Here is a 26,425-nt window from a genome sequence, read left to right on the forward strand (position 1 = left end):
AAATTAATAATACTATTACGGAAAAAGAGAAAAGGCATACTTTGAAAAATTGTAGCTCTATAATATGTTTCTCGTATATGCAGAATACCTCATAACCCACACCATTTTTTTTAATGATATTGACTATAGATAGGAATATTGAAAAGTAATAAATTAAAATTTAGAATTGCAAGCAAAATTTCCAACAAAAATGTTAAATCACATTAAACATTGGTGAAGTAGCTTGATGCATAAATAACTTTTGAAGTTATCCTGCTTTTCTCTGTTTGTCATGGGTCAACTATAAAATAACATGGCCTATTTCATACCTAGTTTTTTCCAACTTTTGCTGACTGTTCATTTTTTTATTTCATACATGTCAAAATTTCAAAATTATATGCTGTTTTTGTATGGTTAAATTCAGTATTTTCCACGGCTAGTGGGAAAATCACCAAATAAATTGCTGTTGTAAAAAAATAACAAAAACATTTGGTAAAGTTTATAAAATTCTTATTATATTTTTCATTGTTTTATCTTTAGTATACGTAGTATTACTAAGCACATGTATTTTAATAATTAAAATGACACATTCATTTATATTATTTGTGCACCCGTGTTTTAAAATATACTTTATGAGACTTTTATTTAAAGGTGACAATTATTTGTACAAAACTTTCGAAACATATTATTACAAATTGAAACAGTGTATTCGTTTATTAAAAGTTTAACTTTCATCTTATTTTGCCAGGGTATTGGATCGCTGTCTTCAATTAGTATAATTTTTTTAATGTACATTTTGAGCATATACACTTATTTTCAGTGCTTCACTTCAATCATTGGTACTATTATTTTGCTAAGGCTGTCGATTTCAATACTGTTGGCAGCCAAATCTTGTATTCCACACATTCTGATTGATATAATACTTTTCAATGATGTTCTATTCTGCGGAGACTGCAGATGTTTCATTGAAAAAGTTTTGAAATTTTAAACTTGATTTCCAGTCCTGGAAACTTGTTTCATAGCCGTGGATATTATCGAATGAGCAACAATAATTTAATACGTTCTTGTTAGTTAAGGAATTTTCACCTAAATTGTATACTTGCTATTTGTAGCGCATATTCCTTTTTTGTAAAATATACACTGTTTTTGTAACACAGTTCAGTCGTATGTTAATAAAAGAAGCAAATGAGCTAATAAAGTCTCGAGTGTGTAGAGGTCACCTCTGAGGATGCTGAAACGTTATTATAGACGGTAAGTAATTAAAAGCGTCTCTCACCTGCCGACCGGGCAGTCCCTGAAGTCCATTCAGGCCTCTATGGCCCTTAACTCCTTTGGCACCAACCTCCCCTCTCTCACCCCTGGCCCCTTCCGGTCCCGGAGGTCCTGGCTTCCCTCTTTGTCCCTGTTTGAAGGAAAACAATCAATTGACTTTAGAGGTAGTAAGTCATCTTTGCGTTTTACAACTAAGCTGACTGTACCGTTAACCTCTTTTAATGAGAGAGAGAACCAATACAAAAGTGTCTTTCTGACAAAATAGAAAGCTAAAACAGTAATTTTTCCTCCGTAGTTAAGGTTAAAATTTCATTAAAATGTGAAATTTTCTTAAAAAATAGCATTGCTTGAGTGCCTTAAAAAGAAGTTTGATTATTAAATATGGCAATTAGAAATAAAATAGTAATTTATACTAAATTAATTAATCTCAGTTAAAAAGTTTCGATACAAATTAAAACTAATATTAAATTAACCACTTAATTGAGCTAAAAAAAATTCAAAATATTTTAGTATGGTAGTCTATTTTTATCTTTCTTATTCGTACAATTTTAATACCTACCGCTTTAATAACTCAATTTTTTAAAACATTTAAATGTAAAAAACTAAGATACGTACAATCGGACCCTCGACTCCTTGAGGTCCTGTTTCTCCTCTTTGACCCCTCTCGCCAGCAGGTCCTGGGGGACCCCAAGAGCCTGGAGGACCCTAAGAGAATAAAGAAATTATGTATTGGTATTTCATATAACTTATAAAATAAAAAGAATCAAACGTAGAATCTGGAACAAGGAAAAGGTTCTGCTTAGCAGTTTTAAATCAAATAAAAATAAGTAAGTAAAAAGCTAGTTAAAAAATAGTTAATGCTAGCTTATACTACTCTAAATGTAAAAATTCTATAATGGATCACTTGAATTCAAAACAATGATCAATTTCTACTTCTGCTGATGTACTTCCAAAATGTATTCGTTGAATACCCCCTAACTAAAGCACCATGATATCATTTTCCAATGTTCCGTATACCGTATAGAACATTTGAGCAGTCTTAAAAACATTCAATACCTATGTATAAGCTTAATATATTTCACTCACATTGTCTTAAAAACGGTGAGGCCTTAGACCATGAAACTAGGCAAAAATATTCTTTATAGGCTTTTGCTGTGTACTATGACAGGGTTTTGGAAAAATGTAACCTGTGGGTATGTTAAATATTTTAAAATGTGTTTATATGCAATTTTATGATTGAACTGACCATTCCTCACAACATCTTTTAAGCGTGATAATTTTAATATCAATGGTCATTGAAAGGATTATCTCTTATTTTATTGAAAAGTCTTCTTTAAACTAGAATACGTGAAACAATTTGGCATTTGTTTTTTGAGATGGTTGAAATTATCTTCCCTCGATAACCGAAGAAAAACACACAATTTATGGAAGCAAGTGATTTCACCTGAAGTTGGTTCCTGTTACCTAATGGTAAAAGTTTATTTGGGCGTAAATATAAAAGTATAGGCCTACTTTACCCTGGAAAACTTATTCATTCCCGCAATTACTTTAAGGGAATATTGTTATATTTAGTTAATTTATTGCTCGGAAGCCTAAGGTAAGAAAAGTTCATAGCAGTCGCGGTTGTATCATCTGGAGCCGCGATTAGACATGGTGGAAAACTGCACATCTGGCTTTTAAGTTGCCTCTTGATGTACTGATTCAAATTTGAAACAATCTAGAAAAATCCAACTCCGCCCAAAAGTTCATCTAGAACGATAGTCTGGAACGTTGGCCCATAAGAGAGGATTTGAGGCTCTTTTGGGGGGACAGGACACTCCAACACATACTGTACGTAGCTGAATGCCAATTATGGTGGGATAATGTTGATGGATCTCTAATAATGTTGCTACGAAATGCCATCCCTCCTAAACTATGCAATGGCTCAAGACTAAAAGTTAAAAATTTGCACTTAAGTTAAACTCTGTTTTTCAGTGAACACAAACGATTTCTTCCACCGCCAGTTGTGTGGGGCCTGCTCTCGAATAAGTTCTACTGATATTCATGGTGAATCTGCAAAGCGAGCTTGAAAAATATGTTGTGTACAGGGAAGTTTCAAGACAGTAAACTTCCAAATATCAATCGCTAACTCATTTATTACAGTATCCAGTGCATAGCAATAGTTGGCACATAAAAAACTAAGTGAGACAATTTTATGTTTTAATCCCATAGTAAGCATTGTTTATTAAACTGAATGACCTTAAATTATTTTATAATGTTCCTACAAATTTGTATTTTTACAGAAGTGACATTATAAATTGTCATATGGAAACTTTAGATTAGCACACAACAAAACATATATCAAACATAATCATGAGTTGAGAGGTACGAAATAGGGTTATATAGGAACACAGCTTAGTTTTTCGAGGGATCGGTTAACGAATTTGTTTTAAGGTGGGAATAATCAGTTGTGCTAGTTTTGATGGATTCAAAATAAAATGGTTGTAAAAGGTTTAACAATACCAAACGATATATTTTTACAGGTCATATATTTTTTAGCCTCGATCAAATTAAGTCAATCCTCAAACATGTAAATAATAGTTGTGCTACTTATTATGAGATAAATAGACTAGAAACAATAACTTTCAGATCATTAATCATGATCTGAAAAAGTTTTTTAACAACTTTGGAAAGGTTTAATGGAAACTTCATAACTATCCAGCTTCATAATCGATTGTCATTATTTTAAAGGTGTTATACTGAATTTTTTATTTGGAAATGTCCCATGATAAAATTTGAGAGTTTTCATCAAAGATTTTTAGTCTACTTTTAGACTGATAAATCCTTTTCCTCAAAAAAGGGCTGGGGTGAATTCCTAGAACATTTTAAGATTAATTATTGTTACATTGTATGTTAATTATGGAAATAAGTTAAATAAATCAATCAAAAGCCTTGATCATATATTTTCATGAAAGTAAATTAGACTTATTGGCAATTCCCGCAGATATTGCATCTATTTGAAATGCAGACTGCCCTTCGGTCCTCACCTTCTAATGCCTTCAGAATGTTTCGGAAATGCGACCTGAACAACTGTCTTTGATATGCTAAATAGCTCCAGTTGCTGAAAGGGAATGGGAACATCTTACTCAAAACTTTGCCCTTTGAATTAAAATTCGGCTACTTGTAAACACGAATAATTTATCAGTTCAAGGGCATAGGAATACTTCATATCTGAAGGTTTTATATCTAACGTGAAAAGTATTTAAATTTTCATTACAGCCCTAACTAATCATCTAAATTAAACTTAAAATAACAGGCTTCATTTATAATAATAGTGCTTCCATATATATATATATATATATATATATATATATATATATATATATATATATATATATATATATATATATATATATATACGGAGATGTATTTGTAATAACATGGCTGCTTTTCGGAACTTTGTTGTTTAAATGAATTTTCCTTTACATCTTTATTAACAGTTATTAAATGATCTTTAATGGCCATAGAAAGCTGTTAATCCTTTTCTCAATAGGAGTATATTATAATTTCCTTTTTTGTTTCAATGGTCCTTATTTTTATTATAACCTTTATTTTTGTAATCACACTTATTAATATAACAAAAATAATATATTAAAATATTAGATTCCATAACATGACCTTGAATCATTGATTTTAAACATAGTGTGAAAAGCTGCAACAATTTCACATTTTCTATTTTGTTAAAAATTACCATAATCCATGTTTATTTAGACCAAAATGTAAACGAAACCTTTATCATGAAGAAGTTTAATTCTTCGCCTTAAATGCTTACTCTGGTTATCCATAGAACAGTCCTGCATTGTACTCATATTGAAATGAATCCAGAATAGATTCAACAGATCGAATGAATGAATAAGTTGTTATTATTATTAATTCCACTAGTTTATAATTGTATTTTAATCCGTAATATATCTACTATTTATTCTTCTACGAATTTAATACATGTACCATGAGCAATAAAGCTATTCAATTCTGTCACTATTCTGTTGTACAGCAATAATTCGCAAAATTCCTATTTTTGAGTTGGCTATTATGTATTTTTGGTTTCACAAAACTCTGGTGCTGAATTGTGGAAACCCGAATTGTTATCGTAATTTTCATAATTATGGAATTTCCTTACGAAATTATAAAATAAAATACTGCATTCCTTTATTGCATTTAATACTGCACTATGTAGCAATACAAAATCTATGACTAATAAAATTATTTGTAGAAAATTTGGGATGGTCATTCGGCACAAAATCGGGTACGTAAACTGGCGGTTGAACTATGTAATTATATTGTTCCGCTGTACAAGACTTAAAAATAAATAACTACAATAAAGAATTTATTTAGTTGAATATATGTTAAGTTTACTTTATTCCAGCCAGTTCAATTTGTTAACTTAATTTTATTTGTTATCTTTTTAAATGGATTTAAATTTTAAAGGTTTCTTAAGCCTTTTAATAAGACTGTGGTATTGAACTGGTAGTTTTATCTCTAAACCGAACTAACCGAACACGGTACATTGTAGGGGCTATGAAGACACATGTTTACTTTGTTGTAGATCTGGAACAACTCACCATAAGGCCAGGTGCTCCAGGTGGTCCAGGATTGCCAGGAATTCCTACAGGACCCTTGTCTCCAGGCCGACCTGATATCCCTGGGGGTCCCATCTTCCCACTGGGACCTTCAGAACCTTGTTCGCCGAGAGGTCCTGGAGGTCCTGGGTTGCCCTGAACACCTTGTGGTCCTGGAGCTCCATCCGATCCAGGTTTACCAGCAGGTCCTGTTTCTCCCTGAAAAGAGACAGTTTCTTGTCAGGTCAGATTCACTTACCATTACTTGGACGAAGATATAATAATCACTAACGTATAGTAATTATATACGTAAATACTAGATTATACATATATATTTTATGTCTACATATTGTTAACTGTGTAATTTGATTACAATAGTCTACCTAATATTTATTACATTACCACACGACATATTAGTGGTAATAATTCATACTTTAACCCACACTAATACTTTTTGTAATTGTGATAATCGTCTTTAATTAATCTGTTTATGGTAGACAATCTAGAGTTTTAAAACGTATACTGATAATTATAAACTGATTTTTATAAAAAACCTATATTTGAGGAAAGAAGTCACCATGTATATGATCTTGAAAAGTAACATACAATGACGACATATACCTTCTATATCATCTATGTTTGGTACATGGCTCAATGTTTATCTTTGGTCATTAACATACATGTATGTTCTTGAGTACATACACTACCGTTTTCAAATTCAATGCATAATAATATATACATTTAGTATTTATGTTCTGAAGGATTAAACGTAATTATAACTTTGCTAAACTATAAAAATTATTCATACAAGTTGTAAACTATATATTGAAGAAACACTCTAGCTGATAATTCAATATAAACATTTTCAAATTCAATATTTTAACATAGATAGGAGCATGGCAGTTTTCGGTAAAAGCCTAACACAAGTTCGATGCAATTGTCCTACCAGGCTTATAAGGTGTCATTTGTTATTCAACAATGTAAGTTATATGACTTGCAACAAAGCCTTTTATCAGGGTTTATTATCTCACTAGATCAATCATCATTTGTTATTTATAGACTTTTAGCAGAGTTTATCAAGGATGTATTATTGATACAATATTTATTATCTTGCTGAATTAATTGTCAATTTTTTGTGCATTCAATCAATAAGTTTTTAGCAGGGTTTATCAAGGATGTATTATTGATACAATATTTATTATCCTAAAAATTAATTGTCAATGTTTTGTGCATTCAATCAAAAAGTTTTAGCAGGGTTTATCAAGGATGTATTATTGATGCAATATTTATTATTTTACTGTTTTTATCATCGATGTTTTACGATTTCATTCAAATACTTCTCTTTTAGCAGGGTTTATTACTAGTAGTATTTTTATTTATTTACCATATTTATTATATCACTGATTACCATCATCAGCGTTTTATGCTTTCATTTAGCAGCAGAATGAAAGAGAATAATTTATGACTTTAATCGTGTATTCTCGGATTTGGATTTAATGGTTGTGTAAATACAGAGAGGTAGTCTGCTACCTTATTTATTTATGTTTTTTTCAAACGTTTTATAAAATGTACAGTTACAAAAGCACTCAATGCAAAAGAAATGTAAATTAATGAAGATACGTCAGACGTTAAAAGCATTTAATCAGGATAATCTAATTTTGTTTTGACTTTTATGCATATATTAATCAATAAAACTTCCGGTAAATATATATTAAACTTTTTTAGTCGAAAAGTGATGAAGTATAAGCTAAACGAATACCTTCCTTTTACCTTTTGGTAACTTTCGTTGCAGTTCAAATAAATAGTCCACGAGGAGGTCATGGTAGTCATAAAAATGACAAGGGACTTTTGAGTTAATTTAAGCATGAAAAATACAGGAAAACTCCCAGGCATATTTGCTTAAAATGTTGTCCATCATGTCTGTAAATCTTATTAAAATTATATTCTTTTCAAAAGACCTTTTACGTGACAGGTTTGCAGCCTTATTTTATTTGTCCATAAATATTTCATCTTATTGCTTAATGGTGCTTATTTTCATATATGTTTAAAATTATACCAAGAAATGTACAGAAACCTTAAGTTAATTTTACAATAAAACTCTAGAAATATTTGTAATCGGTTCGCTTTACAATTCGGTTTATTTCTAGCCTTGCGCTGTAAGGCTAGTCAGACAGAGGATAGTCGTGATACCAGTGTGATGTGCATACAGTACTGTGTAGAGCCTGACACCACAGAATGACACTGATAAAGCTAGAGCATACAAAACACAGTCTTGCATATGAACATACAGGATTACTGACGAAACCGGTTTATTTCTAGCCTTGCGCTGTAAGGCTAGTCAGACAGAGGATAGTCGTGATACCAGTGTGATGTGCGCACAGTACTGTGTAGAGCCTGACACCACAGAATGACACTGATAAAGCTAGAGCATACAAAACACAGTCTTGCATATGAACATACAGGATTACTGACGAAACCGGTTTATTTCTAGCCTTGCGCTGTAAGGCTGGTCAGACTGTGTGATGTGCGCACAGTATCGTGTAGAGCCTGACACCACAGAATGACACTGATAAAGTTAGAGCATACAAAAACACAGTCTTGCATATGAACATACAGGATTACTGACGAAACCGGTTTATTTCTAGCCTTGCGCTGTAAGGCTGGTCAGACTGTGTGATGTGCACACAGTACCGTGTAGAAGCTGATACCACAGAAGTTGGTACCACTGATGAAGTTGGAGCATGCAAAATACACTTCGAATTTAATTTAAACCAGATATTTACACAACCGCGCATTCGTGCTTGTTTTAATAAGACCACCACACAGGATGCACCAAAAAGATATTTTTTTAAAACACAATTTTTTGTAAAACATTTTATTATAAGTACACTCTATTACTCTGTGTTACTTATATTGAAGGGATTGATAACAAGCGTAAACAAGAGCAAATGTAGAACATTTGTCCCCACTCGTTAGTTATCTGTTCTAACTTTTATAGTAACCCTAACAAGGATGTTTCGAGTACTACGATATGAGACGTAATTACTTGATCATATAATCGGCTTGCTTTCTGAACCATTTAAATTTTATTGGTTACACGTTCAAAGTTTATAGATCCTTACTGTTGAAATAGGTCAAATTGTATGCAAACCGTTAGTGTAACTTACAGTATATAGTACTACTCGAGTAATACGTACTATTAACAGTGTATAAAAGTCGTAGACAATACTACTTTATACAACGGTCATATCATGATAAACACAATAATCTGTAATAACGTCGGTTACGACAGGAGCCGGGTGTAATACAAGTCACATCTCCATTTAGTGTTATACAATAACCCTAACAACACGACTATCTCAGCTCCTGGATAGCTCAAGGTCTATAAAAGTTGTTTGAACAGCGTGTTAGTACTGATGGTTTCCATGATATCCGTATCCGTTCCAACTGGTTTACTGTTTCTCAACCTAAATATTCAATTCTAAATTACCTGTAGGTTCCTTTGAATTAAAAATTTAAATAGTCAAGTTTTAGATGTTTTAATATGATATACTTTTATAATTGTATATTTTAAGTTATACAACATTAAATATACATTTTCCTTAAAACTTCCTCATCTTTGTTCATATATCAAGTATAGTAACTAAACATTCCATGGAAACAAAGTAAGAAATAAAATTATCTGTCTTGATTACTTTTTTTTACATTAAACCCCAAAAAGCCCTAATAAACAAATCTTAAAAGTGTTTAATTTCTATACATATTATTACATATTGGCTGAGTTTTAGCGAAGCCTCTCACTGAAGAGGCTGAAAAATGTAATTTCTGTCTGTCTGTCTATAAAGGTCGTCTTTCCGCACGAGATCTCGAAAACTGAATGAGCTACAGACTTGAAATTTTGCATGAATCTTGATTGCAATATGAGAAACACTGACTTCGATGATGGTGCATGTCACTTCATTTGTTTTGGCTGAGCGTTAGGGAACCTTTTACCTCATGGGTGACCATGATGCTAACGGAAATTTACAGAATAATTACATTTGTTTAAAAAATCAATACTCCCATAAGAGATTCGAATATATAAAGTATTAACGCATGTAGCCTAACTATTTCAACAAAATTACAACATCATTTTATAATGATTTTAACTATACTGTACTTAAAAAGATCAGAGTACAGTTATGTGAGTTTTGAACATGTGATATTTATATTTCTAGGGTAAAACGAAGAATAACTGAATGGAAAGTCAATATGAAAGTACGGTGGCAAGATTTGATTTTAGGGCATTCGCGTTGTAGTGCCCTCGCTAGCTCACCGGAACTCTTATTATTTTAACACCGCTAAGAAACATAACTTAATGAACAAAATTATGGATGTATCATCGTTTGGCTAAATATCCCGAGAAAGTGGTTACCCATAGATTGTGTATTTTCCATGAAATTTAATTTGTATATAGACAAGGTGTTCTAGGATGGTGCATACCCAACAACGGAATTTGTCTGAGCGTATCAATTTCTGTTCTGTATGGTTGTATGTCTGCCTATCTGTCCGCAGGATATCTTGAGAATGAAAGCCGTTACGCGGCATGTGGTAGGTATATGTGTAATAATGTTGAAAGAGAGAGAATGAAAGAGACACAATTCTCACTGACGGCTAGGATAGAACCCTCTGGAGACGCCCGCGGTGTGAATTAATCCCTGAATCCCTCGGCACGACCCCTAAAAAAGTGTTTTGTGGTTTGAAGTCTACAGTCAACTGTAACGTCCTGGCACAAGTGATCGTTTAGTTGCAGTGTCGTAAGCTGGTAAATATTCACTTATTGTATGACCAAATAATGGAAAGTTTAAAAAAATAAATCACAAATATCCGTTTTTGTATAGAATATTGTACATATTTTACATTTTATATTGTATTCTTGTGACACGGGTAAAATGAATTAACGTTTAACGCATTCCTCATAACTGTGGTGAATTGTCATTCATATGTATCAATTTTAATTATATATGTATATATAGTTGTTAATATTTGGTGCAATATTTTGCTTGTATAGCAATTGCATGGTTTATAATATTATATGTTATAGTTTAACATCAAATATTAATGTAATATTTTTAAATATTACATATTATATATACATGTGTGTGTTTTTGATTTTTACCTTTGGCCCAATATTTTATATTTGTAATATTTGCTTAGTGTACATAAATATATGGTATATACGATTTATTAAATAATATATGTACTCAAAGAACACAAACTGCTTATACAATCTGTAATAATGAATATAAATAGAGATGTTACAGAAGTTATTAACAACAAAATTTAATAACATAAGACCTGTTTTAACCCTAGATTGTGTCTGTAGTTTATTTGTGACTCTGTTCAAAGCAATTCCAGAGTAGTCCGGAAACCAATTTATTTGTATTTAACGAACATTTTAGTCGCCCAGTTGCAAAATTCGTTATGCCCATTTTTTTCGAAATTGAGATAAGACCGCCATTTTGTAGAGTTTTTTCTCCTGCATCCAAAAAACAAATATGTCATGTTTCAAAAGTCGTTATAAACCTGTTAAAAATGTATTAGAAAATCAGCAAATGCTGCAAAAACTCGTCATGTCCCATAACAAACTGGATTACCAATAATTAAACTGTTGCAAAATTCGTTATGTCCATTCTGGAATATGTATGATTCTGTTTACACAATTCTTCGCTGTACGCAGTTTTTAATACATTCTGAGACATTTTAGCGTTTGGGTTATATCGTGTTGGCAGCACTGATTTTGTCTAGTCTTCTTGAGAGCTGTCGTTCTCCCACATTGTTCGTAAAACAAAGCTTTGTGTAAACTGTGTGTAAATGCATTTATGAAGAAATTTTCGACCTTTTGATAATAGGTTTTAACAATATGAATCCACTTCAAGTTCTGGAAGCTCCACTGGGTAAAGGAAGAAAGAAAAGGCCGAATAAAGAAGAATGGAAAAGAAATAAAGCTAAGAAACAAAGGTAAGAAAACAGAATCCTTTGTAGGTTAGGTTTAGTGTTTAACTTATCTTATTCAATGTTATCTACCGTATTTATTATTATTACTGAATAAAAATAGGTAGTTCTTATACTTTATTCTTCATTCATAACACTGAATAAATATACAATGTCTAAGTCTAAAATGAAAATTATACATAGGCCTAATTATTGGTTTTTTTTTTCAGACATTCTTCGCCTGGACTGCCTCCACCACCTTCATGTGACCATTCGGCTACAGGGGCTTTTCAACGTAGCAAAGTGAGTCTACAGGATATCAGGCGAATGCATCAAAAGTTTTATGCAGACCCAAATAGACAGGCCCAGCAGTATTTTAATCCTGCGATACGTCACTGTAAAGTCAGCCCGAGCGGGAGAGGTCAAGAAATGGAGATGAGGGAAGCCGGAAGAAAAAGGTATCAACAAAATATTTCATTCCTGTTTTAAAATGTGGTCGACCAGAAATAGTTCCAGTGTGCAAAAAACTCTTTATAAATACCCTAGGTGTATCAAGAGATAGAATTCAGTTGTTGTGTAAAAAGTTCTTTGAATTAGGAGATGTACCCAAAAGACCAACGTGGTGGGGACACAAAGTCTTTGAAATATACGGAAAAAAAAATGCTGTGAAAACTTTTATAGAGTCCCTTCAGGTACTTGAAAGCCATTATTGTCGGGGTAGAAATGTCACTCGTCAATATCTCCCCAAGCGAGTTAACGATCAGAGGACTGTGGGGAGCAGTACCAAGGCTCTCATGACGAGGCTCTTAAAGTTAAGTATGATTATTTTCGAAACATTTTTCGACAACGATTATAATTTAGGCTTTGCTCTCCTGCCACAGATGGCTGTTCAACATGCCTGTCCCTTCGTGACAGGATTAAGCGTTGCAGAGATACACAGGAAAAAGACACTTTGAAGGTAGAACTCACTGTTTCATAAAAAAAGGCAGATGCTTTTTACAATCTGGTTAGGGAGCAAAAAGATGGTGAAATTACCTTTAGTTTTGACTGCCAGAAGAACCAGATAATACCCAACATTCCTGACCAAGCCTCCTATTACTTACGCCAGTTGTACATTTTATAACTTTACAATCTGTGAAGGTACCTCAAAATATCCTCAGACAAAGGACAAAATCTTCTCCTTTGTTTGGTTAGAAAACCAATATAAAAAGGCTCTAACCAAATCGCTTCAGCACTATACCACCGTCTGCTTAATACAGATCTGACGGGAGTGCACACTATCAAAGTGGCCGCTGATGGGTGCGGCGGCCAAAACAAGAATAAAATAGTTTATTGGTATGTTAAACAAGTTCCTTGCACAAGATGCTCCACAGTCAGTAAAAAAAGTTATTTTGATTTTTCCCAGTAGTCGGCCACTCCTTCATCCCTCCTGATAGGGTTTTCGGCAGAATGGAAGGAAAAATTAAGAAACACACTACTCTTTTGACAGACAAACAGTACATCGAAATTTTTAAGTCGTGTGCCACTGTGATCCGCTTGGGACAAGAATGTCCTATGTTGGATTGGAAAGAAGCAGTGTCAGCAACTCTAAGAGAACCCAAAGATTGGCACTTCAGGTTACGCCCCACTAAACGTATACTCATAATAAAAACAAAACAAGGTAATTTAAAGTTAAGAGGGGAAACAAACTACAATGTCGATTTTGGAGTAGGGAAAGCATTAATAAGCCTGGGAAACAGTTTATCAACATTGAATGCCAAACCTGTGAAGGAAGGTGTACCTATAAAAAAATTGAAGTTAAAAGACTTAAATACACTTTTGACGAAACATTTCACAAAGGAATGGAAAATAACCAAGATCTGGCGTTCTTTAAGAATCTTTTCGACCAACAGAAAGCTCTTTTGATCCCCAAGAAAATGAATCGGACATTGGTGAGATCGACGAGACTAATGAGGATGTAGCAATATGAACATGGACATTTACTAGATTAGCTGAAGTAATTAAAAAATGTTATTCGTATATATTTTTGAAACTTTTTTTTGTTACATTAAACATGTGCTTAAATGATCTCTCTCTATATTTTAATCTTACTCTCCCATATAATGCAGGAAAACTCGTTTAATCCAATATACTGTAGCAAAACCCGTTATGTCCAAACTAAACCCCCCTTAAAACCCCCCTAAATGTTAACATATCTTTTTGAGGATACTGGACTTACATTATAATGTACAAACCTTTAGAAAAAAATGTGAAAGGAGTTACAATATACATTACTTTATGTTCTACAAGTCTTTGGGGTTTCTGAAAATTCTTCAAAATGGACATAACGAGTTTTGCAACTGGGCGACTCATTTGTTTTTTTAAATCTATAGAGGAGTACTAAAAAGATAACTCGACAGGCAGCTATGCTAGTTTTGGTAGTAAAACTATGGCAATAAATCGATTAAAAAGTTTTTCTAATTAAAAGTTTTTTCTAAATTTAATTATTAATTTGAGGCGTAAAACCATTTGTCAAATATGAAAATAATAGTTATACAGCCTTAGCCATAGAGATACTACAACCGAAATAGTGATTTTCGTGTCTTTTGTTCATATAGGATTGTTATTTTGAAGTGCGATAAGTTAAAAAAATAGTAACCGTTAAAAACGTTACCTTGGGCAATGTTAAGTTAAATTATAAAAATTAATAAATGTAATTATAAAATTATTATACAAGTAACAAAATAATTTAATGTTTTTTTATTATTTAAAAATATAATAATTAAATATTTAATTTATTTTTTTAATTTAAATTTCAAATATTCTTTTATTATTTTTTTAATGTTTATCCCCACTAAACCTCGTGTAATTTTGTGATGATCCGTTTCACACTAGTCTCTCGACTCCGGGGACAGGGCACGATCACGCCGCACTAGTCATATAACAATAATTTCTCGATCTTCTAGATGAGGTTATTGCAGCTGTTTACCACCATTTTTGATGACGTGAATAGGTGAAATATGCTTGTTCACAAATGAAAGGTCTTTCACCAACATTTACTTGCAAAACACTATTTTTATTAAGTTATTTTCTTCTGGTACCTATACTAAATATCATATTTATAACCAAACATTTTCATACTAAAATCTTAAATATATATTTGTTTACTATATAATATATTTAATGAAAGTACACCTAAGACATATAAGCATGTTTATATCGTGCGTTTATCTAAACAGTGACATTATAATTCAACGAGACTGGCAATACTTAGGAAAATATACAACCATAGTTGTAGAAAGTCAGCACTTCTTAAAACTTAAAAAGAGTGTGAATGTGTCAAAAAATATACATTGAACAATAACGTACCGGAGCTCCCCGTTGGCCGCTGAGTCCGGGAGGTCCTGTAGATCCAGGAAGTCCTGGTAATCCTCTATCACCGGGAGAACCTTGAGGTCCTGCGGGGTCCTGGTCCTCCAGGAGGGCCCTCGCCTCCTCGCTCTCCCTTGATCCCGTCCAACCCCTGAGGTCCCGGTTGCCCCATTGGCCCCGGATTGCCAGGTCGACCAGAGTCTCCTGGGATTCCCTTGATGCCAGGAACACCTGCTGGTCCCGGTGGTCCTGTTGGTCCTGATTGACCCTGGATATAAAGAATGATTTAATTTTAGGTAATTCTATATTTTCAGTGATTTATACACTTCTTCCCTTCAACAACTGATAAGCTCACATTATATATATATATAAACGATACTTTTTGGTAACCATATTAATCTTTAAATATTAAAACCATTAAATGTGTACTCATTATTTTGTATATATAAGTGTCAACTAAATGCCGTCTTGAAACATATACATTTAAATAACCACATAGTTTATTTGAATAAGTTACATAGACTAAAGCAATCGTTCAACATGTATATGCATGCGATATTTACTGTATTATAGGATTCACGTATACTACTATAGACTTGTAAGCGATCGTTTTGAACAACTATGTAATTAATATTTATTATACTTTTAGCCCCGAGTATTGTGTATTTTTATGACGTCAGTATGGTGATAATTATTATAGAATTGGAAATCCGTTTTCTAATATATGGACGTCTATCTTCATTTCCATGCCAAAAGTGGCGGTAGAATTTTCAACGGGCGGTAAGTTTTTTAAGTGAGAGGAAACTCAAGATAACTTTATTGTATACCAGCAGTGAATGCGTGAACAGAATAAGGAAGCAAATATTTTGACCTACATTTAATCTGATGGATTGCCAATTAACTGGGTTTCGTATTCCAGAAATAAGACATTCTTGGAATGTATTAACACGTGTGTATCATGAAATAGTTGAAATATAACGTTCAGTGAGTAGTGTTGTTTCTTTGGCATTTATCACTAAAATTACACATTATCCTGCTGATTCATGCCATTTTAATTAGGCTGTATATTCGGTCACCAATCCAGGCGAAAATTATAACACAGTGCAGTACAAATATACATTCAAAGATCAAAGCAAATAACCCTCAGGCAGGATTGCAAATACAAATGTCAAGAGTCTTGATTGGAACTCGTTTTTATGGTCTTTCATTTACTGATCTTAATTCCAATCAAAAGCTCACCTTGAAACATTTTATTCAAATAGTTAAAATAGTTATATTATGATTAAAAATTATCCTATATATAACATAAGAACCATGTAGAACGAAATATGAATTAATACAGTCAATGACATTTTTTATTTCTTTTTTTTTTAATTGATTTAAATTATGTTTTAAATGTGTATCTTCATTTATCCTTCATTAATAATAATAATAGGTATGTTATTTAACACACACCCTTAACCTGCCTGATTATAATTGTTTGATTATCTTTCTACAAATAAATATAACATTTTTATGTTTACTACGCAATACGCTTGTGTAATTTTCATGTAAATAATGAATAACGTTGAAAACAATATACAGTACTTAATTTGGATTATTAATTTCTTTTTAATTTTTTCTACAATACAAAAATGAATTTCTATGTGGCATTTTAATCACATTTATAGTATTTATAACAACTTTATACTTATTCTACTAAATCAAACGTTGCTGGTACTGTAGGGTATTGCATTGATCAGTAATTATCAAGAAGTTAAACTAACAAAAGGCGTATTTCTTATTTAACTTCTCTTTATGTGGATTTATTTTATTTTTAAGGAGAGTCCGATTCCCTTTTAAGCCTTATTCTGTCCGTCCTCGTGGGCCACTGGCCTGTGCGAGGATCTCGTCAAAGAGAGAGAGAGAGTCGATACAGTACAAGGTTGATAGTACTGATAAAAAGTGCAAAGATCACAGACAGGATTTGAACCTGCGTTATCTCTAACTCGGACGCAAAGTCCCTGACAGCTCTGCCATCAGCAATTCAAATACCGCTCGGATATGCTTGTATACCGTAAATAATTTGTTAATTTCGAGAACTTTAACTTCCAACAAGATATATTATACCAGTAAACATACCAAAATGTTTTGATAGTCCATCTAGCCCAAAATAGTTCGATACCTCCCAAATTTATTTAATTAGTATGTTAACACAGATTCTACTGTCACAATATTTAATTATACATGTATGTACATAAAACATAAGCAGTTGAACTGAATAAATGAAAAAAAAAAAAAAAAAAACTGAAAAAAAAAAACTATTCCTTGTTCTACATATAAACTCTAAGTTATTGTTTTGTAATGTTATTGCATCACGATAGTAAAAATGAAAACGGTATTATAACTTTTCTGAACGAGGAAATATATAAACATGTGTGTGTGTGTGTGTGTGTGTGTGTGTGTGTGTGTGTGGTGTGTGTGTGTGTGTGTATGTGCGCGCGTGTGTGCGTGTGTGTGCGTGTGTGTGTGTGTGTGTGTGTGTGTGTGTGTGTGTGTGTGTGTGTGTGTGTGTGTGTGTGTGTGTGTGTGTCAAAGTCAAAGTCAAGTCTTTTATTGCCGTTGATAATAATACAATTATGTGGCAAAGGTCATACCGAATAAATCTAAAATTTTTACATTCGTTCACAATACCACATTCAGACATACAATCGTTACATTCATCCATACCACTTACTCGCCAATTCTCTCCACCGCCAACGCCAGTGTCAGTCTTCTAGATTGGAGGTCTCCCAATTATAATTCAAAAACTCGTCGACGCTATAGAATGCTTTAGATGCTAAAAAGCGCTTCAGACGAGTTTTTTAACGCCTTGGGCGTTTGTACGTTTTTCATGGAATCAGGCAAACTGTTGATGAAACGGACACCTGCCTGCGAGGGCAGGTGTTCATAAACCACCGTTCTGTGTCGCCCAGTACGGTAGTTGTCTCTGCCTCTCGTTTCATATTCATGCACGTCACGGCCCCTAGTCAGGGCACATTTTGACTTACAGAATAAAACTGCCTCCAAGATATAGAGACATGGCAGAGTCAACAGCTGCAATTTTTTGAAAGCAGGTCTGCACGACTCTCTGAAGTTCATGTTGGCGATTGTTCTGATCGCTTTCTTTTGAAGCCTGAAAACTCTCAAAATTTGATTGTTTGAACAAGCTCCCCACAAAATCACTCCGTAGGAAAGATGTGGGTAAATCAGGCCGTAATACGCCGCCATCAGCACCTGACTTGGGCAGTATTTGGCTAAAGATCTTAAAACATAAACGCCAGATGCTAATTTTGAACAAACTGAATCAATGTGAACATTCCATGTCAAACCTCGATCAAGGTATATACCAAGGAATTTGGAGGAGTAAACTTCTTCTAATGTGGAGTCTCCCAGCATGACGGAAGGTCCACACCCAACGTCCATTGACCGCAGGGCGAAATTCAGAAAATTAGATTTTGTGGAATTTGTTGTCAGGTTGAGGCTATGAAAGTGTTGGACGCAGTTGTTAAGGTCAACAAAAGCTTTTTGTTCCAAAACTTCTTTTGATTTTTCGTTAAAACAGAGAGTCGTGTCATCAGCATACTGCACGAGATTCCCGTACAGAAGTGATGACTCGATGTCATTGACATAGACCAGAAAAAGGATTGGACTGAGGATGGAGCCTTGGGGAACTCCATATCTCAAATCCAATGGACTTGAAAGGTGATTTGTAATTTGGACAGTCTGTGTTCTACGACTTAAAAATGATTTGATCCATAGCAGGGGCACACCTCGAATGCCATGAGATTCAAGTTTGTGAAGAAGTGTATTATGGTCAACACAGTCGAATGCTTTGGATAAGTCGAGAAACACACTTATGGTGGGATTCCGACACTCTAACCCCTCAACAACCATTTCGACCAGACTCACCACAGCGTCTACCGTCGATTTTCCCGTTCTGAAGCCAAATTGGTCTTCAGAGAGCTGGTTGTGTTTGCTAAGAAAACAAAGCATTCTTGTCAAAATAGTTTTTCGAAAATCTTGCTCACAGTTGGAAAAATAGAGACAGGCCGATAATTGTTAAGGGAGCATGGGTCATCTTTTTTGAAAATGGGGTGTGCTTTAGCATTTTTCAGGAGGGAGGGGAAAACTGCTGTTTGAAAAGACAGATTTACCAATTGAGTCAGAGGGCTCACAATATGCTTGGCACATTTTTTCAAAATCCACATGGACAATAAATTTAGATCGGTTGATTTTTTGGCCGGGAGCTGCTGAATAATTTTTTCCAACTCTTCCTCAAGTACAGGTGCCAGTATCATTGATTCTACTGGACTCCGTCTTCGCGTGTGAGTAACCTGGGGCTCTGACGGTCGAGGACCTCGCCCACAAGCAACAGACGCAAAAAATCTATTAAACTCGTGGGCGATCTCAGCTTCATCCTGCACCAAGGTATCTCCAATTTTAATTTTGATCTGTTTGTGAGCTTTATTTTTATTGTTAATAATGTCCCAAACATTTTTAGAAACATTTTTGGAAGAAAGAATTTTTTTTGAGACATCATATGATTTCGCGGCTTGGATCACTTTTCGGTAAATTCTTTTGTAGTTTCGGTAATAAATTTTGAAATTTTCATTTGAATGTGATCTATAAATTTCGGAAAGGAATTTTAGTTTATCTCTTGAAACCAATATTCCTTTCGTGATCCAAGTATTTCTTGTCTTTTTTTGACATATTTTAATTGTTTTTGTAGGACAGCAAAGATTTAGATGGAAATTTAGGCAATTATTGAATGCCTGGAACTGCTGTTCTACAGTTTGGCTTGAATTTAGAAAATGCCATTGTTCTTTAAAAAGAGAGGCGTTTAGGAGAGCAATGTTGCTAGGCCTTATGTCTCTTATTGTTTTATTAATTTTGGGGCTCCCTCTCGATTTGTTGTCCTGTAATTATAGCCTCTTGGCCATAATGATCCGCGATTGCTGTGTTGATCACGGACACTTTGACATTTGGGAGATTTGAAATTACATTGTCGATAGCAGATTGTGTTGTTGGCGTCACTCTCGTTGGAGTTTTGACCAGCAACTCCAAGCCAAAGCATTGTAGCATATCGACAAAGCGTTTAGTCGACGGATGAGTTTGGTTCATCGCATCGATGTTAAAATCACCCATCAGAACGAAGTTCAGTTGCTGGGTAGTCAATTCTGTCAGCAATACTTCAAATTTTGACATGAAAACATCTTCGTTCCCGTTGGGAGACCTATAAACGCCAACGACGATTAATTTTGACTTTTTTGTGTAAATTTTGACTCCAACTGCTTCAAAATCGTTTTCCACTGCTTCCTTGACTGGAAAAAGGTTGAACTTAAAATTTTCCTTCATAAAAATGGCGACACCCCCTCCTTTGGAGAGTTGTCTGCAGAATGCGTTGGCCAAAGTGAAATTTGGAATTTTGCAGAGGGCAATGTTTCTGTCGGTGAAACCGTTTTCGGTCACAACGAGGATATCTGTTTTTTCGTCCTCACAAATGAGTTGCAGTTCCTCCAGTTTGTTTCTCGCTGATTGGGCGTTTTGGTGAAGCAGTCGGACTGAATTGTTTTGATTAAGAAATTTTGAAGTGGTTGTTTGTTTTGATGGAGAGGTGTCTGTCAATTTAGTCTGTTGTAGGCAAGTGGAGTCCCTAAAAAAACAGTTTGGTGTGAAATACTACTAATGTTTGCATCATGCAGTTGTGTTTGTGGAGGCGCAGGCTGTCCCGGACCTCCCGGTGTAGAAGGTACTCTGACCACCTCCGCGTACGTGAGTAGCTGGAGACCAGATGACCGCCGAGGGGCAAAACAGAATTCCTTATGGGTAGCAGCAGGCGTCGGCAAGATGGGGGGAGAGACGGTCACTGCTGGGGCAGTCACTAGGAGTGGTGGTGGTGAACACGTCTCAAGTCTTGTAGAGGCAGAACCCGAGAGTACGAGGCCGCCCTGCGTGTGTGTGCGTGTGTGTGTGTGTGTGTGTGTGTGTGTGTGCGCGTGCGTGCGTGCGTGTGCGTGAGTGCGTGCGTGTGCGTGCGTGCGTGTGTGCGTGCGTGCGTGCGTGTGTGTGTGTGTGCGTGCGTGCGTGTGTGTGTGTGTGTGTGTGTGTGTGTGTGTGTGTGTGTGTGTGTGTGTGTGTGTGTGTGTGTGTGTGTGTGTGTGTGTGTGTGTAAATAAGCATAATAAAGAATGACTGTTTTAAAGCCCGATTAATATTATTAATATAATAAAAGAAAAACGTGATTAAAGCTGATTACAACAACAAAATTATTTACTCTATCTCTAAATAGCCAAATCACGTATGTGACTAAATATTGTAATGCACAAAAACAGTGTGCGCTAGTTATTGTAATAGTGTAAACATAATTATAGTATGATCTATGGATAGTTGAATGTACACACCGCTTGTCCCGGCTCGCCCGGTCGTCCAGGTGGGCCCATCAGTCCCTGGTCCCCCCGGGACCCCACCTCTCCTCTCGCTCCCTTAGCTCCGGTCAATCCCACAAGTCCTGGTGGACCCTGCTCCCCAGGACTCCCTATCAACATTAATTTTTATTGAATTAGATTTCCAAATTTCAATTCAAAACGGCTGCAATAGAGCAAGGTTAATGAACGACTATGGGCTTGGCGTCACGAAAAGCTCTGCAAATTATTGTAACAATTAAAGTTACTGAAATTGTTTAATAAGAGGTAACACATAAGATTGTGACTGTAAACAAATACTTTTCATAAATATTTTAGACTTACAAAGGAACTGCACAAGAATACAGAAATTTTATTTATTTTCATAAGCATTTTTATTCTTGAAGCATGAAGCAAAATTTGATCAATGCGACGTTATAAGGATAAGTGAAGAAGTTATATTACATATAAAACACGGATTAAGTATATCAACAACTATAATTAGTCGCACCAATTTCTCCCGGCGGCCCCGGTTGTCCTGGATCCCCTATCTCAGCCGGTTCTCCGGGAGGTCCTTGAGACCCCAACGGACCTGGAGGTCCTCTTTCACCTTGTCTTCCTAAAGAGTATTTATTCTAGAAACTAAGTTCAGAACAACAACTACAAGAGAGATATTAAGTATTGAAACGCTAAATATTACTTTTGCAAACCTCCACCAAAGAATCATACTAAATCGGTGTGCAAGTGGTATCAATAAAAATTACATGTATTGATTAAGGAGTAAAACTGTCTACCTCTCTAACACAACTTGTTCCTTTATTCGGTTATCAAGCTATAACTGCGCGTAGGGACCTATGCGGTCTGGATTTTTCATAGACAGAGTACGTATATTTTAATGTAGTGTTCAAAAGTAGTTACACCGCTTAATTCAACAGCTTAATTAAATGTTTGGATTATCCTGTGACGAATATTCCTCTCTGGGAGTTTACACAAGGTATATTCGATAAACCTTCAGTCCCTGACATTTCAAAAAATTTGTCAATCAATATTTTTAATACACTATTGTGTTAAAAATCTCCCGATTTTTCCAGGAAATTTATTAAATAGATAACCTTCAAACAAAGAAAAAATGTTGGGGTTTTTTCAGATTTTATTTACACATGTGCAAGGATCATTGTATCTTCTCTCAAAATGTGGCATTTCAATATGTATCACTACTGGTGATGGGGATAGTGATACACTCAACTGGTGCTGGGAGACTTACTAAAGCGAGCCTAATATTTTCCCTCACAATCCTCTAAATAACGTTCTTCAGTATCACCCACAAGTGATGTAGCCATCGACTCCTCTGATACTGTCTGTAAGACATCTTCGAGTTTTATTTTAGTTATGTTCATATTTTTTAAGGAAATAAAAGTTTATAGAAGCGTTTTAAGGGCAATGCTTATTAAATTCATTCCGTTTTAAAAATAATTTTTGTATTCTACTCAAAACCTTATTTGGCTACACCGAATATCTTAAATTCTCAGTTGACTTTTTAGGATTCCAAACATAACATTTCTCTAAATTGGTAACATTTCTTTTAAAAAGGTTAGAAAGTATTTTCAATTTTCGAACGACCTGACACTTAAGCTCTCGGCTATCAATGCGAGCTACAGCAGCACCTTTGGTGCTGCCCAGCTTTGATGGTGACGAATGAAAAACATCCCTCGAGGTAGTAGCTATTACATAATCATATTTTAGAGGGTTGATCACAAAATCCTGAAAAAGACATCGTTTTTATAATGAACTCTAATACGACCCTAAGGTCTGTAGGGATAGTTTAGGAGTTGCGGGCACGTAACAGATTGTGAAACTTATAACTAAACATACACAAACTAGTTCAAGTTTCAAACATCATAAAGACGAATAGGGGAAAATGATACAAACTGTGCCAAGCAGCTACCAAGGGATTGATTTTACGGTCGGTGGCGCAACCTACCAACAATCAGATTACCCTGGAGCCTACGTGGATTTTGGACATTTGACGATTGGTAGAGCAACCTACAACCATCAGACTGCCTTGGAGCTTGTATAGAGTTTGGAACTTTGACGATTGGTGACGCAAACTACCAGCTTTCAGACCACCCTGGAGTATATGTGGAGTTTGGGCCTTTGACGATTGGGAGCGCAACCCTCAACCATCAGACTGTCCTGGAGCTTATATGGAGTTTGGGCCTTTGACGATTGGCAACGCAAAGCTACCTAATATCAGACCGCCTTGGAGCATATATGGAGTTTGGACCTTAGACGATTGGTAGCGCAACCTACCAGCTCTTAGACCACCCTGGAGTATATGTGGAGTTTGGGCCTTTGACGATTGGGAGCGCAACCCTCAACCATCAGACTGTCCTGGAGCTTATATGGAGTTTGGGCCTTTGACGATTGGCAACGTAAAGCTACCTAACATCAGAACGCCTTTGAGCTTATGTGGAGTTTGGGCCTTTGACGATTGGCAACGCAAAGCTACCTAATATCAGACCGCCTTGGAGCATATATGGAGTTTGGACCTTAGACGATTGGTAGCGCAACCTACCAGCTCTTAGACCACCCTGGAGTATATGTGGAGTTTGGGCCTTTGACGATTGGTAGCGCAACCTACAACCATCAGACTGCCCAGGAGCCTATATGGAGTTTGGACCTTTGACGATTGGTAGCGCAACCTACCAGCTCTCAGACCACCCTGGAGTATATGTGGAGTTTGGGCCTTTGACGATTGGGAGCGCAACCCACAACCATCAGACTGTCCTGGAGCTTATATGGAGTTTGGGCCTTTGAAGATTGGCAACGTAAGGCTTCCTAATATCAGAACGCCTTGGAGCTTATGTGAAGTTTGGGCCTTTGACGATTGGCAACGTAAAGCTACCTAATATCAGAACGCCTTGGAGCTTATGTGGAGTTTGGGCCTTTGACGATTGGCAACGCAAAGCTACCTAATATCAGACCGTCTTGGAGCTTATGTGGAGTTTGGGCCTTTGCTGATTGACATCGTAACCTGTCGATTACCACATCGATTTGCTATATCGAAATACATTTTTTTATTTGCTTTATTTAATACAGTTTCAGTTGATTAATTTGAATAAATATTCTCGATTAAATAGTAATACAGAAATAGATAGTTATTCTTAGTTAAAAGACTAGATGTGTCTTTGATTATGTTACATCAGGCTATCTGTTTTATTTTGTCTCTTTTACTTCAGTTGTGGATAAGTTGTATAAATAGGATAGTTTCATTTTTTTATTAATTATTATATAAATTATTTTGTTATCTTAACTTTGGTATCCAAGCTACAAAAACACGTATCTTCGTCTCCGGCAATAACCTTTCAAAGTTTTAATAGCACCGTTCAATATCTAAAAAGGAACCCAATTATATTATAGACCCCCTAGACATTGTTACTATTTGTAAAGGGTTTTTTATTCTTTTGTATTTTATTCCGTTCCAGCTAATTGAAACAAATGAATGGAGCTTCAAAACAGGCACAACCTTTGAGGTCCTAAATAGTCCATTATTGTTTTCTTTTAATGGTACTTATCCATCTTTTTCATTTTATCTAAGTTTAATCTCGAAAGTTTAAAGTCGAATCTGAGACGAAATTATCAAACTCATTGTGTTTTAAGATAAATTACGTCTGATCAACTTACTTTTTCTTGATTTTATTGCTTTTGACTCGTATTTTTATTTTATTTTATTCTTGTGAAAATATCAGAATTATTTTATTATTTAAAAAGTTGTTGAAAAAGAAAATAAAACATTCTTATACTTAGTGTCAAAGACCTGCTGAACACTGGACTGAAGAAAACTGAGTCGTATTCGCTTTGATACAGTTTGCCAACTAAAATTTCAAAGCTGAATTAACTCAAATGAGTCGAAACGTTAACTTATGTATAAAGGCAAATACATTGGTTTAGTTATCAAATATTACTTGCTATTGTATGTTGTATACCTATGAATACAAACGAGTTGTGTTAATGTCCGGAGGATGTTACCAATACCGTTCCAATATTTATTCCCTGAACTACTTGAGCCCTCACTCTACATATGACAGTCTGAGCGCTAACTTGTTCTTATAGCACTGAATTATCTATATCTTGTGTAATTAAAACAATCAATTACTGCTAACACCGAATCATATTCGTTTTGAAACTGTATGTTGTCAAAGCTGTAACGACTGAAATAAATCCAATTATAAAACCTTATATTTTATTGTTCCGAGAAGGCACATTTACACGAACTATTTTACACTAATATTATTATCATATATACATTACCAAACCCGGGAGTCTTTAGCAACCGATAAATTCTCCCAGGGGCCACCCTTGAGCTCTTCCACAGTCAAATGCATTTGACACCATAATGTATTTTAAACGACCATTTAAATGATTTTACTTGTAGTTGCTCATTTAGTGCCCTCAAGAAGCTTGATAGTTCTTGTTACTGTAGTCCAAATGCCGATGGCTATATGTATGTCAACGCCCTGTATTAGAATCCTTTTAAACCGACGATATGGGACTATTTCAGATACGTAGAAGTAAAGCATAGTTAAAAATTCAAACTTTCTTTCCACGACTCTCTGGTTTTCAATGTGGCCTGATTTCCCAATGACAGGCTTTTGAAGGTTACAAATTCTGTTTAGTTTATATTTTGCATAGCTGTTCTAGAGTCTTATGGCATAGCTTAAATGGAGGTGTATTAGAAAAATAGGCCATATTAAGACTTACGGAAAACAATATCTGGCAAGATTACTCAAGTATGATATGCATGCCTGAAACAACCCACGAACGCCTTTC

The 26,425-nt window shown here is 34.9% G+C and overlaps 1 protein-coding gene across 1 annotated transcript in view; it reads right to left on the minus strand.

Annotated features, from left to right (window-relative positions):
• LOC124370957 (collagen alpha-1(I) chain-like) overlaps positions 1-26,425 on the minus strand; it is a 91,204-nt gene that overhangs the window by 15,828 nt on the left and 48,951 nt on the right. Inside the window, 7 exon segments of the mRNA XM_046829263.1 lie at positions 1,256-1,381; positions 1,867-1,956; positions 5,853-6,068; positions 15,171-15,260; positions 15,262-15,441; positions 21,596-21,729; positions 22,107-22,214. Coding sequence (XP_046685219.1) covers positions 1,256-1,381; positions 1,867-1,956; positions 5,853-6,068; positions 15,171-15,260; positions 15,262-15,441; positions 21,596-21,729; positions 22,107-22,214 — 944 coding nt within the window.

This window comes from Homalodisca vitripennis, unplaced genomic scaffold (genome assembly GCF_021130785.1).
Source record: "Homalodisca vitripennis isolate AUS2020 unplaced genomic scaffold, UT_GWSS_2.1 ScUCBcl_686;HRSCAF=3237, whole genome shotgun sequence".
NCBI classification, from domain to species: domain Eukaryota; kingdom Metazoa; phylum Arthropoda; class Insecta; order Hemiptera; family Cicadellidae; genus Homalodisca; species Homalodisca vitripennis.